The sequence below is a fragment of the Mirounga angustirostris genome, unplaced genomic scaffold, assembly GCF_029215605.1.
Source record: "Mirounga angustirostris isolate CCGP_5_RB_7025 unplaced genomic scaffold, mMirAng1.0.hap1 SCAF_9, whole genome shotgun sequence".
Classification (NCBI taxonomy): Eukaryota; Metazoa; Chordata; class Mammalia; order Carnivora; family Phocidae; genus Mirounga; species Mirounga angustirostris.
The window spans coordinates 85,040,217-85,055,617 of NW_026991717.1; the positions used below are offsets into that span (position 1 = coordinate 85,040,217).

Sequence of the window (15,401 nt, forward strand, 5' to 3'; positions counted from 1 at the left end):
TCTCCCCCTCAGATTCCAGAAGAGACTAGAAAATATTACTTTTGGAAGTCATGCATTGTTTTTGTTTTGCAATGAAGCTAGGGCCCTATTTGATACTACTATTCTATTAATCCTGGTTGTCTTTGAAAGAGAAAAAACGTAAGATTCCTAATAAATCTTGATAAAAAGAGATTTCTATACCTTTTAATTCATGAAGAGGCCAATTACTGAACTAACAAAAAGAGCTACCCTGGGGAATACAACAGGCTCTACTTACTTCATCTGGCATTATTCATTAACACACACACACACACACACACACACAGATTAGCCTCATTAAGTTGTATAAGAAAAAAATAAGATTGTATACACTAAAAACACTTCCTTTTTTTTATTCTTATGTTAATCCCCATACATTACATCATTAGTTTTAGATGAAGTGTTCCATGATTCATTGTTTGTGCACAACACCCAGTGCTCCATGCAGAATGTGCCCTCCTCAATACCCACCACCAGGCTAACCCATCCTCCCACCCCCCTCCCCTCTAGAACCCTCAGTTTGTTTTTCAGAGTCCATCGTCTCTCATGGTTCGTCTACCCCTCCGATTTCCCCCGCTTCATTCTTCCCCTCCCGCTACCTTCTTCTTCTTCTTCTTTTTTTTTTTTCTTAACATATATCGCATTATTTGCTTCAGAGGTACAGATCTGAGATTCAACAGTCTTGCACAATTCACAGCGCTTACCAGAGCACACACCCTCCCCAGTGTCCATCACCCAGTCACCGCATCCCTCCCACCCCACCCCCCACTCCAACAACATAAAAACACTTCCTTAAGAAATGTCCAGGCTGGCTTCATGGAGCCCACCTGTCAATAGCATCATGCCCACCAATCTATACACACCTCCTGGGGTCGGGGTGAGGTCTTCTCTTCCTAGCTTAGTGGATGGGGGATCATCCATGCACTGGACTGGAAGAAAGATGCTTAAACCTTGGCAGAGGAGAATATACAGGATTGAGGGAGGCTCAACTATCCTGAATCCAGACGACAACTTCTCCATGTCAGGATTAGTAAAGGAGCAGCTGGTACAGAGGTCCTGGAAAATTCACTGGCACAGAGCAAATATCTGAATATCATTTCTAATTCTCTGTGGTATAGGACTATAAACCACAAGATAGGCACTAAAGGAAGAACAGCTTAGGCTATATGAAATGCCCAGATTATGTAGCCAAAGAAATATGTGAATTCCATAAAGTATGTGAATTGCCCTTGTGTGAAGCCTGGCTCATGATTAGAGCAAAATTCAGTCTTAGAATTTTTGTTTTATTTTTCCAAATATACAATTTAAAAAATATATATGTAGTGTCAATTTTTCAATTACAGTCATTCAATAAGTATTTACTGAGCACCTACTTTGCACCAGAACTCTTCTAGATACTGCATACCTGCATCAGTGAACAGAGAAAGAAGGTGCTTTGCTTATAGAAGCCTACATTCCAGAGGAAGTTGGACACACAGTTAATGAGGACACACACAAAAAATCAACTTGATGAAATCAGAAGACAAGAGCAAAGATAAATAGGGTAATGAGAAAGAGAGAAACACAGAAGGCTACGTTAGATGAGGTGGCCAGGGAAGATTCTCAGAGATGACAACTGAGCCTAGGTTGAGAAGGAGCTAGTTATTTCAGGAAGAAGGGATACGGGCACACAGGTCCTGAGACAGGAGAGAGCTTGGCGTGTTCAGGGAATAGAGAAATCCCACTGTTTCATTGTGGGGTATGTACTAAGATCTCATTTTTAAGCAATGAAAACATGGCTTTGGAAACCTAGAACATCATACTGGAAGAAGCCTCTGGAATCACTTAGGGGTATACCCTTAATTTCCAGGTAAAGAATCAAGTCCCAGGGCAGTTCCACTGACTCACACATCTGGGGCCAACAGGGTAATTGGAACGCCGGTCTCCTGTCTTCATCTTCTTGCATGATCTGTTGCCTTTCTGAGTTGATATGTGTTAATGACATTCTCCCTTGACACTGTCCGCAAAGCCTGGAAAGCCTGTGCCAAAGGGACCATCTCTGCTAGCCTGTCCTTTCAGAATGAAAATGGGTCAGAGTTCTAACCGGCTCCCACTTTAGAGCATCTAAAAAACAACAACAAAAAACAATCCTTTTTTTTTTTTCTTGAATGTACTTGTTACTTTTCAGAATTTAAAAGGACACAAATAGGTGACTTACATTCTAAAGCCTATTTTTTCTTTGAGTATTTAGCAGTATTGAATTAGATCTGAAAATAGACTTTTACCAGGATGTGTTGTGTTTTTTCATAAAAAAGAGAAATGAATATCCCAGATAGACTTTGATTACTCAAAGCTGAGGATATTTGGTTTACTTTTCAATTGTTTTTGCTATAAAAGGAAAGTATGTAAACTGTTAGGTACTTACAAAAGTTTTACCGGAGAAAATATTATTAAATAGCCCCCAAAAGGGAAAATTTTATTCTGTAGGAACTTGGCGCAGAGTATGCAGAATTGCATCCAGAGAATGTACAGCTCTATTTATCATCTTGCAAACTTCTTCATTATGTCAAAACCAAATCTCAGCTGCGCCCTGACTGCAAGGCAAAAGCAATATGGGCTATTTCAGCCATCTGAACAAGAACATTTTGAGAATTAATTGATTTTCCAGGAATGTTAAACAATTTTATCAATTTTTGGTCAAGGTTCACAGTTAAGATACTACATTATCAGCCTTGAATTCATGTTTGTCTAAAGAAATTTATGATTTTTATTCTTGCTTCACAAAAAGGAAAAACAATCTTCTAGTGTCCATAACCATAGTTTTCAGCTGTGCTACAATCCCAACAATTTAGATTTCATTAGGCTTGATTCCCACTACATGCTCAACTCCAAAGCAGCTTTCCCATGGGCCTGGCTTGAGGTTCTAGGGTTCAGCTCACAGTTAGAGCTTTCTCTTCTCAAGCAGCTTCTTTCTCAACACTTTCAAGTTTTCTCACGCTATAGGAAGAGCTTCCTCCACGGTACAAGACACTTAAGGAATATCCCAGTCCTTTTGAGATAAGCACCTGCTCTTTTTTATAGATGCAGATGAGAAGAAACACACTTGATAAAACAATTTGATTTTCACTGGTGGCAGATTGCTTAGAGCTTGACTAAAAATCATTTAAAGTAAGTACGATAGCCAAATACAAGCAAACAGTTTGAACTTTTGCTTTACTTCTTGAATTTAGAGCTAGGGCTTATCTCAAAAAGGCTTTGAATAGCCACTGAAAATAGACATGCTATTAGTTCCAAGTTCTCTTCCCCCCAAAACTTTTACTTAAAATAGAAGTTTATCTGAGAAAACTTTATGATTGTTTAAAAAAAAACTTAGAAAAATATCCCATTTGTTTTTAAACCAAAGTAATCCCAAATCAGTTTATTTTATTATTATTTTATAGTCTTATTAAATTCTAACAACCAAAAACTGGAATTTAAGATGGCTAAGGCAAAATACATCATTATAGGGGAAAGTGTGTTGGGCACTGGCTAAATAAGTAGATTAATGAAACTGTTGAAAATTTAAAAACAATTGGATAAAACTCTGGATGGGGGCTGGGGTTGGGGGGAGAAACAGAGGAAATAGTTTTCATGCTGATGCTCATTTTAGAAGTAATTCACTTTCCCATGACAAAGATAGGAAAGCCATTTAAGAGTTATTTACCTTTCAGCTTCAGGAAGAAAGGAAAGGAAAGGAAAGGAGAAAGGAAAGGAAAGGAAAGGAAAGGGAAGGGAAGGGAAGGGAAGGGAAGGGAAAGGAAGGAAATAAAGGGAAGGGAAGGGAAGAGAAGGAAAGGAAAGGAAAGGAAAGGAAAGGAAAGGAAAGGAAAGGAAAGGAAAGGAAAGGAAAAAGAAAGATGTTTGGAGAAGCCCTTTGACAGGCATGAAGAATGCATGGGTGCTTTTCCTTCTCATCCACCAGGCTGGGATCATTATAGAAGGAGAAGCTTTTGCAGTTAAGCAGAAGGAAGAGAGAGGTATCAAAACAGAACATATGTTATATTATTACTTAAGGGAGAATCTTCTAAGCCCATTTAGTTAGTTGGGGAATAATAGCTACTGTACTTTAAATAAACACCAAATCTTTATTTTAAAAACTTAGACAAAAACACAAATGAAGGGAAGATTAAACACTTTACAAAGGTTCCACAATGTGAGTTGTAAAAATAGCGTGCTCCTCTAGGGAGTAATTTAAAAAAAGAATTCCATTTATAAAAAGAAAAAAAAAAGAAAGAAAAAAGAAGGAAAGAAAGAGGAAACAAGAGTTCAAGATTATAAAGTGAGTTACAGCGGATTTAACATAATTGAGCTTTGTTATTTTATGTGGAGGGAACTGACTGGATTTTTTTAAAAAGAAAGGATTTTCTCTTTATGAATAAATCTGAAAAATAATTTAGCATACGGTAGCAAGATTATTCTGCATAAGATATTTGGGACCAATTTTTCTCCCAATGTCTCGGAGCAATAGGTCTCTAGTTGTCCTCTCATTCTATCTTATCCTCATTGGCCTGAGCTCTGCAAAGGAACCTCTGTCCTTCCACTTCCATTCATTACTAACAAAGCAGTTTACATAAATGAAACCAAATAAAGAGATTATTAAAACTACTTAGTAACAACAAAGACTGACATGCACCTGGTACTACGAGTAAGGAAACTATTGTCGAGTAACGAAACTATTGTAACCAACCCAGCCTAGGGCCTAGCTTTATGTCCAATGTGAAGGACCACCAAATGTGAGGGAGGGAAAGACTTCCTACTGTGAACCCTTGTGGGTGTTCTGATACAACATTTGTTATCCCAAAGAGAGGCAGAACATTGCTAAAGTAAAAATCCCAACCAGTAGGGGCACCTGGATGGCTTCATCATTTAAGCGTCTGACTCTTGATTTTGCCTAAGGTCATGATCTCAGGGTCCTGAGATGGAGGCCCCCATCGGAACCCCTCTTCCATGTCCTTCTCCTCTGCTTGCTCTCTCTCTCTCAAAAAAAAAAATAAAAAATAAATAAATATATCCCAGCAGTAATATTGATGAAATCTCTTCATGGGGTCATGGCCTAATTATCCCTAAACTTTCTGCCTTTCTCCAGAAAGTTAACACCAATCTAGAATGTAGACATGCAGCATTCTTAACAGTGCACAAAATAGGATTATTTTCTCTAGTTTTAAGGTCACGCTTAAGTTATATTCGTCTTTTTAATTAAATCATTATATAAATGTGGGACCTTTTAAAGTTTGTCATGTACTCATTGGCAATGATGAATTTGATTTGTAATAAAGCACTTAGGTGGGAGCAAATGGCATTTTACTTTATTTTTAAAGATTTATTTATTATTGAGAGAGAGAGCACAAGTGGGAGGGGCAGAGGAATAAGGAGAGAGAATCTCAGGCAGACTCTGTGCTGAGCATGGAGCCTGATGCAGGACTCGATCCCATGACCCTGAGATCAGGACCTGAGCTGAAACCAAGAGTTGGATGCTTAACCAACTACACTAACCAGGCACCCCACAAATGGCATTTTAAAGCACATATTTATTCATTTATGTATTCACAGCAGTTCTATGATGTAATAAGCAGGGCATAGTTAATTTTCACCTCTATCCTGCCCAAATGTATAGTCCATGTTGTATACCGTTTTTGATTTGATTATGTTAATAAATAAAATCTGCACGGAAAAGAATGACAATCAATGCAGAGTCACATTATGCTCATCACCTAGTACTTCCTTGCTTTCAGTAACTACAAAAAAAAAGACACTTCAGTTAAATAAAACAAATCCCAAAGAAACCCTAGTATGGTCACGCAACCTCAAAAGCGAAGTTGGAGTTATATATACTCACATGTATTCAGGGATATTGTGACCATTTCATACTGTTATATGTTGCCATTGATTGATTTAGCTACAATGAAAAAGTCCCAATAAAAATATAGTTTATAAAAATGTGGTTCTACTCCTTGCTTACTTTACTTCAGACACATTCTCTCCATGGTTAGAAAAAACCATGACAGTGGTCTAGCCCTGAATTTCTACGGATGATGAGAAATCAGGCATAACCATGGTCTAACCCTGAATGTGATCTTAATGTTTTATACCACGGACAAATCGTTAACATATGGAAATAACCCTCTCGGCTGCTCTGTTAATTTTTTTTTAATCCTATAGACTCTCCTGTTTCTACTCTATACTCCATCTTAACTTTTCCCGCTGCTCTCTTCCCATTTTGAAAGGATTCTTCTCTTCTTTTTTTAAAAGGATCTACTGGGGAAAAACATTCTTCATTCCTTGTTTCCACCCTGCTGTTCTGTTGGCCCCAATGGCTGCTCAATGTTCCTTCTCCAACCTCTAAATTAAGTGTTCGTTTTCAAGTTCATGGCTGGTCCCCTTCTACCCCCTGTAAAGGGAGGCTGTGGATGCTCCCCAGTTCTTAGCTCCTCGCTCTCTACTGGGCTCCCCACAAAGCAGCCTCTCTCCACAGCCATCCTCAGATTTCTCTTTTTAATAAAGTTTGTGGTGGGCTAATGCCTCTAAATCATTTTTACCCATCACAGCCATTTACCTTCCCTCTGTAACAACCAATACTCACTCCTCTCCCATCTTCTGGCATTGATTGTTTGCCTCTGTAACCTCACTCAGTAGGACAATATGTGTTTTTTTCTGGCTGTAGATAACACTCTCCCATAGCACTCTCACAAACCACAGAATGAGCTCTGCAAGGGAACCTCTGTCCTTCCAATTCCATTCATTACTAACAAAGCAGTTTACATAAATGAAACCAAGGAGAACCACAGGTAAATGAAATGTTTAACACACACACACAGAGAAACAGAGAGAGAGAGAGAGAAGGAATTCTTTACATGGAGACTTTTTACAGAACATTTAGCAATGTTTCCCAAAGGCTGACCCAGTGAGCAGTCTGGGATCCTTGCTTAAGATTCACCCAGGAGGGTGTTAAACAGAAATGTCAGTAGGCCCACTCCTAGAATTTTGGATTCAGCAGGTCTGGGATATGGGAGCCACCAACAGAGAGTGTAAATCAATCTCAACAACTTGAGTAAAAGCCCCATAAGCACATAGAACAATGTGTGGATGCCAAGTTTTCAATCCATGTGAGTCTTTAGAATTCACACAGTGATTAATATGTTTTGAGAGAAGTATGATAAGACTTTTCAGTGCAAGTTAAGTCCTGATGGGAGGGAGGATGAAAGCCAAGGTATGTACCGGCCTGTCCACTCACCAGCAGCCTGCAACTGTGTCTCTATAAGGAGATGTGAAAATGCCTCTCCCCTTCTCGCCTTCCCCGGCACCCACCAGAAAATGTGCCTTGCAGCTCTTTGCCAGGACGTGCTTTTGAAAGATCAGTCCTTACAGGATCAGTAATTTATTTAGTTTGCACCTGATTTATGCCTCATTCAAAAATGAAACAAAACAAAAATGATTAAAAATGACTGCGGGCGAAACAGAATGAACACCTCAGTAATTCTCTCTTCCTGAAGCACAACAAACCATTTCCCTTCCCGGAAATAAAAGTGTGAAAGGGATGTATGCTAAAACCCCCTCGGACTGTGACTGGGATAAATCTTTGGGGCTTCTGATTGCCACTTTCCCCACATGGGTACAAACCTTCAAATGCTTATGGAGTAAAATTCCCTTCCACCTAGGACCCTGCTCATCTGCAACTGTTAACCCATTCCAAGCAAGAGTATTCTTCCTAAGGAACCACAGGGCCAGAATTCTTTCCCCTTAAAGAATTCCTTTCCCATTGCATTCCAGGCCTGTGCTGTCTAATCCGGGAACCACTGGCCACATGTGCCTATGGAGCATTTGAGATGTGACCGACTCGTCAGTATTGAGATGTGCTCTAAGTGTAAAACATGCACCAGATTTCAAGGATTGAGTATTTCAAAAAAGAATGTAAAGCCCTCTTTTTTTTAATCCTATAGACTCTCTTACTTCCACTCTATACTCCATCCTAACTTTTCCCGCTGCTCTCTTCCCATTTTGAAAGGATTCTTCTCTTCTTTTTTAAAAAGGATCTACTGGGGAAAACCATTCTTCATTCCTTGTTTCCACCCTGCTGTTCTGTTGGCCCCAATGGCTGCTCAATGTTCCTTCTCCAACCTCTAAATTAAGTGTTCATTTTCAAGTTCACGGCTGGTCCCCTTCTACCCCCTGTAAAGGGAGGCTGTGGATGCTCCCCAGTTCTTAGCTCCTCGCTCTCTACTGGGCTCCCCACAAAGCAGCCTCTCTCCACAGCCGTCCTCAGATTTCTCTTTTTAATAAAGTTTGTGGTGGGCTAATTTTTATGTTGATTAACATGCTGTGATGACAGTGTTTTGGACATAGGAGGTTGAACTGGATGTATTGTTAAAACGAATTTTACCTGTTACTTTTTACTTTTTAAAGTGTGGCTATTAGAAAACTTAAAATTACCTATGTGTTGTGCATTTTATTTTGATTAGCTGGCGCTGCCCTAGATGAAGTTCGGCATTTTGCTTTCCATCTCAAAGCTTGTCACACTTGCTCTCTGGGCACCTTCAGTCCCCTGGGCTGGTTCAATCCGGCCTGCTCGCATTTTGGCACCCCTGGAACTCCACCGCAGGCTTGACATGTTTTTGCCCACCATCCTATCAAGTAATTTCTCCTCTTTTATTTCAACAGATTCTCACTTCCCACCTCTTCTATGAAATCTTACCTTTTTAAATGAAGACAACACAGCTGCATATTATTCACTTTCTAGACATTCAGCTTTGGCCATAGAACTCATAGGGCTATTATTTCTGATGGCTACCAAGTGCTCACTTATTCATTTATTCATTGGCAATTGCTGGGCACCTCCTGGAGGCCAGGCACTCAGCCCTAAATAATGTCAGCACATAGCCCTAAAATGATATGCGGAATGATGTCAACAGGAACACATAGATGAAACTGATGCTCTCCTGCCCTCAGACCCAGAAGGACTATCTACTTGCAAACACTCTCCCGAGAAAAGATTTAAATGTAGTGCCCATATAAAACAGGTCTTCCGGCTTGGAAACTTGAAACTGCCTGATTCCGTATTAAACATTTCCCCTCTCCCACATTTTTTATTCTCCCTTGTGTTCCCTTGACTACCTCACAAACTCTATTTGTCTCTGCAGTCCCCTTTCCTTTGCTGATATAGTATAAAACACCTTATAAGCATATGTATATATAAACACCATCTATGTGTATACCCTCATTTATTTCTCACGGTGATGTAGATGCCGTGGTTGTTCCCATTTAAAGCTTGGGAAACTTAGGCACAGGGAAGTTTAGTAACTTACCTGATGTTATGCAGATAATAAGTGAAGAAGCAGGATTTGAACCCAGGCTGCCTAATTCTACAGCCGGAGTTCTTAAGAGTACACACAAATGCCAAAGCCCATGTAAGCTCGAAGCTGCCGGGACCATTTGGTGTCAAGTAAGAGAAGCACCCCACCCTCAAATGAAGCCTATATAGGAAAAGGAAAGCTAAAGGGAGAGAGGGAGAGAGAGAGAGAGAGAGAGGATATGAGAGAGATTTTATTTGAATCCCTGGAGTACAAAGCCAGAAACTACCTTTGGTCTTCCCAGTTATACAAGTGCATAGAGTCTTTCATCATTTGTAGTTATGCGTTCTTAACCAGAGGGTCCACCCACAATTGTATACAAAGTTTCTTGTATACAAACTATAAAAGAACTATAAAAGAGTGTATATGCATGTTTCTAGGAAGAATCTCAAAGGACAGCTTGATTCTACATAACTGCCATGTATATAGCATCTTAGCCAAATCTCCTCTGCTAAAATCACAGACCTGTACCTCTGAAACAAATAATATATTATATGTTAAAAAAAAGAAGAAGATAGTAGGAAGGGAAGAATGAAGGAGAGGGAGATTGGAGGGGGGAGATGAACCATGAGAGACGATGGACTCTGAGAAACAAACTGAGGGTTCTAGAGGGGAGGGGTTGGGAGGATGGGTTAGCCTGGTGATGGGTATTAAAAAGGGCACGTACTGAATGGAGCACTGGGTGTTATACGCAAACAATGAATCATGGAACACTACATCAAAAACTAATGATGTAATATATGGTGATTAACATAACGTAATAAAAAAATGCAAAAAAAAATAAAATAAGGTGGGCACATTTGGAACAAGGCAGTTGTCATGTGGCTAGCCTATGCTTACATTAGGTCTATCCCTGGAGCTACACTTATATGAAGCAGAATACAGCATTTCTTATATAAAGGCAAGTGCCACAGTGCCTGAAATCCTTTATCGATTATAACTTCTAATCATCTTTTAAAATGCAAAGTGAGTGCATATTAAAACTGATAAATTGAAAATGCATGCTTGAAATCTAAGTGTCCATCAATGGATGAATGGGTAAAGAAAATGTGGCATATATACGTGTATGTACATACATATATATGTATATATTTTGTACATACATATATATATATATACAATATACACTATATACAATGGATATTGTTTAGTCATAAAAAAGAAGGAAATCCTGCCATTTGCGACAACATGGATGGACCTTGAGGGCATTACGCTAAGTGAAATCAGTCAGACAGAAAAACAACTACCATATGATCTCACTTACATGTGAAATCTGAAAAAGAAAAAAAAGAAAAAGAAAGAAAGAAATGAAACTTATAGATAAAAAGAACAGATTGGTGGTTGCCAGAGCCTGGAGGTGGGGGGTGGGTGAAATGCGTGAAGGGGGTCAAAAGGTACAAACTTCCAGTTATAAAATAAATAAGCCCTGGGGATGTCATGTGCAGCATGGTGATATAGTTAATAATACTGTATTGCATATTTGAAAGTTGCTAAGAGAATAGATCTTAAAAGTTCTTATCACAAGAAAAAAATTTGTAACTATGTATGGTGTCAGATGTTAACTAAACTTACTGTGGTGATCATTTTGCAATATATATAAATATCAAATTATTATGTTGTACACCTAACACTAACATAATGATATGTCAATTATATCTCAATAAAAAAAAACAGGAAGAAAAGAAAATGCTTGCTTATGTCAGATCTTTCTCCAAACCTCACTAAAATGACAGCTTTTCAGTCCTGGTTCTGTTTGTCTTCAGATCCGTTTCTTGTTCCTCCCTCGTTCTGCTCTGCTTTATTATACAGAAAGACTGCCCTCTGCTAGGCTGGGCTTCTTGACTTCCATGGTTCAGCAAATAGAAGCACTGGTGGGAGATTGAAGACTGGGGAGAAAGGAGAAAGTAGAGGATTTTTCTCCCTCCCTGTCTGCCTCGGGCAGTGAACATGGCAATGGTTGGGGCTCCAGCTACCACTACACAGATCTACTACAGTTCTAGCTTCCACCAGGTAACCTTGACCCTTGGGCTCAGGTCATACCACCCCCTCCCTTTGCCCTCAGCCTGGGGTAACAGAATTGATCATTACAAAGTTAAAAAAGAAAGGAAGATTTACAAAGTTAAAAAAGAAAGAAAGAGATCCCTGTAAAGGATGACTTTGGAAATGCATTTTTAGAATCTGTTATCTTTCATTCAACAAAGAAAAGAATTAGGCCACAAATAGAACCCAAAAAGAAAACACTAAACTCTAAGAAGTAAACACTTATTTTGCTATATACTTCAGCACATGAGATATTGTTGAAAATGAACCATTTCCATACTCAGATTCAGTCACTGTACTACCCTTCAAGTAATAATATCCAGGGAGAGGCAAAAGCAGCCCACAAAGAAACTGTGAAGGAAGTGAGGTTTGGTCTGGTATACATTACCCCCACTTTGACAATGCTGGCAACAATTTAGAATCCAGTGCCCTTGATGACATTAAGGAAAGTGACCTGCTAAAATGACTAATGTTACATGGTTTCATGTATTATCTTTTACAGTTTACAGTCTATCTTATTTAGAAATACAGTCATCTCCTGTCCAATATAATAGTGAAAAGATTACAGCATCTAGTCTGTCCTGTCCACATCTAGTCTGTCCTGTCCACTCCCTATCACCTGTGTGTAAGTACCCAGTGATAAATGCTCCCAACCTTTGCACATTCTACTTCTGTTGCAAAGTCAGTTGCATATTATTTTGGACTTTCGTTTACTCTATGATTGTGAGTCTTTATTCAACATACTTTTTATTGTTATGCAGGTCAAAAGTAATCCCATATCCAATTCCCTTCTTCTTCAGGGCATCTGGAAGAATTATATTTCCCTCCCTGAAGTTAGACAAGAGCATGTGACTAATTCCAATCAATGAATGCCATTTTCATGAAAATACCTATGTAACAAAGAGGATATAAAGCCCCAGCAACTTGGCACATCCATTTCAAGAAATATTCTATTCAAATCCAGTACCACGAAATAATATAGTTTTTGAAATTTATATTAACTCATCAGACTGTGAACTCTTTGAGGACAGAGCTTGCTTGGAACCCACACACACTAGATACTTAATAAGTGAATGAATGAATAACTGAATGAATGAATGAATAACTGCAATTTCAATATCATGTCTTATTTAAATCATTCTTATTTCTCCTGTATGCTCCCTTGAACACTTTGCTAATTTAGGAAATTACCCTTAAGAGAGACAATTTATTCCTCAGAGAGGCTAGCAACAATATTCTGGCTTTTCAAAGGTTAGTATGGAATCCAAGAAGGAAATGCCAGTGAGTTTTGCATTCTGTTTTGAACCCTATAAAAAGATGGCCCAGGGAGTGCATGTAATTTTACATTTGAATGTAATTTGTGGTTTTCTTTCTCCATGTGGGTTTGGTGATTTGAGGCTGTTATGGACTGAACATTTGCATCCCCCTAAATCCATATATTGGAGCCCTAACCCCAGTGTGATGGTATTTGGAGGTGGGGCCTTTGGGGAGGTAGTTAGGTTTAGATGATGTCATGAGGTTAGATGAGGTGGCGCCCCAGCGATGGGATCAATGCTCTTATAAGTAGAGGGAGAGACAGCAGAGCTGCCTCTCTCCCTCATGTGAAGATACAACAAGAAGGTGTTTACAAGTCAGGTAGTGGGCCTTCGCCAAGAACCAAAATGACCACTACTTTGATCCTTGACTTCCCAGCCTCCAGAACAATAATAAATGTCTGCTGCTTAAGCCACCCAATCTATAGTATTTTGTTACATTTGCCTGAGCTAAGACAGAGGCCAAATTCTCAGCTCCTCTATCTCCTTTAGAAATGTAATATTATTTGCATGATATAGCCACTTTCCCTTGCTTTCAGCAGCCAGCTGAAGATTCTGCTGCTTTAGGTAAATTAAGCAACATGTCCATTAAATAATTAGCCTGATGCTTTAAGCATTTTCTAACTTTGGTTTGTTCGACCACCATTGTTGTAAGGCACTGTTTGCTATGGAGCGCCAACCCAGGTATGGTGTTCTTGGGTTTTACACAAGGCAAATAAATGGAAACTTTCACTCAACTGTAACAGCTTCTAATTTTAGAAAATAGAGAGTTCAGTAATTCAGCCACAGATTTAACTTTTTTAAAAAAATGCTCTAGATCATATTAAAACCCACATGATTTCTTTTTTCACTCTGTAAATAGTTTTAAAACATTGCCCTGATTTGTGTTTCCCTGCAAGAGCAAATGCATTTTCCTAGAAATATGGCATTTTGCATTGGCAAACAGTTGTAGGAATAAATTCTTTAAGCACCATTTGAGGAGTTTACTTGAAAGTTTGGAGTCTCACACCAAAATGCTATTAAATAGAAATCTGTTACATGCAATGCCAAATGAAAGTCTGCTGTCATAATTCACTAAAGTTTAGTTTCTGCATCATTTTGATAAATTTACTTTGCTTACCAGCTTCGCCACAAATCATACCTTATGGTTGTCATGTGAAGGCAGTAAAATACCATACACTTTCAGATGACCTCTATCCAAAAATGCTTTTTCCCTGTTCATATTTTATCTGTCAAATAGCATTTTCTTTCAGAAGTAAATATAAATGCCATTATTGGGAGAAGCTACCGGCCTAGGGCAAGTTCTAGCATTTAGTGTTCTGACAGATCTTAATTTGGATATCAGCCAAAGTCAATAAGACTTGTTCATGCAGAACCTTACCTGGTTTTCACCACATCGAGGGGGTGCATCAGGCAAATTTCTACAAGACCTGAAAGATGAGAAAGAAAAGTCCAATAAACACTTATGTAAACACTGGTTCTTGTTTCCTTGACCCCATTGATTTCTCAAGTATGAAGATTCAAATGAAAACTTGGGGCTTTGGAAATGACAGCAGGTAGTTAGAGACTAGTAGCAAAAGACAAGAGTATAAGTGCTCCACCAAGCATGGGGGTGGGGCGCTAGGGGAAAGAAAATGAAAGAGGAATCAGATGTCAGAAATCCCAATCATCTAGGCAGGAATTATTGTGTACGATTCCAGTCCAACAGATAGATATATGTCAAAGGGAGGGAGGAAAGAAAAGGTAAGAAGGGAGAGAAGCTCTTTCAGCAGCCCCACCACTGCCACTCACAACAAATCATAGTCTCAGTCTTGGTGAACATGAAATAAAGATAATGAGGCCTGTTATCTCACGAGGTAGTTATGAGGATCCAACACACATTTAATACATTAATAACCTAACAGAGAAAGTGTATTAAGTGTTCATTGCATGCTGGGCAGTATTCTAAGCAGTACTTAGATGATCTCATTTAATCCTCCCAAGAGCTTGTTGTGATAGGAGGTATTATTATCCCCATTTTACAGATGAGATCACTGAGGCACACAAGTTTAAATAACCTGTCTAAGATGTCACAGCTAAGAAGTACGTAGTAACCCCATAAAGCCCATGATTTTAACCATTGCACACCAAGAAAGAATTTCTATACCTTCTTGCAAATCACTTGCAAAGCCCTCCCTCCTGTTGTCCGAGCACAGAAGACCACTCAATTACAAACTACTGGCATGTAACAACGTAGCAGTAAAAGTAGTTTTATGTACTTGGGTAGTACAAATAATTACAGCATAGTTGCAGTCTCGTAGTAGTAATAATCATAACAGTTACCTTACCTGCAGCCCCTACACAGTGATGGTCATTTAACATACATTATCACCGGTATGCACAACTACTAGGCAAGGTAAATATGTATCATCATCAGCAGCAAAACAGAGGTTGATAGTGTTGGTTGATTTGCCCAAAAGCCATAGTATTTGTGAGTAGTTTCTTAAGGGCAGAACATTTACCACTCTTTCCATTTGCAAACTAACTCAATTTGAGCTTAGCTGTGATTTAGTTCTCCTTTCCCATTCCATATTTTACAGACAAATGTCTTTTACTCCCCACACTGGTAAGGTCCAGGAAGCACAAAGGGCCTGCACCTCCCTGAAGTCCTGCCTTCCTTCCACAGAAG

At 39.0% G+C, this 15,401-nt stretch overlaps 1 protein-coding gene across 2 annotated transcripts in view; it reads right to left on the reverse strand.

The window, feature by feature from the left end:
* SLC25A21 (solute carrier family 25 member 21) overlaps positions 1-15,401 on the reverse strand; it is a 481,914-nt gene that overhangs the window by 171,824 nt on the left and 294,689 nt on the right. For both annotated transcript variants that reach the window (XM_045900739.3, XM_064570970.1), the window contains exon 2: positions 14,115-14,163. In XM_045900739.3, the coding sequence (XP_045756695.1) occupies positions 14,115-14,163 (49 nt within the window). The remainder of the gene's footprint in view (positions 1-14,114; positions 14,164-15,401) is intronic.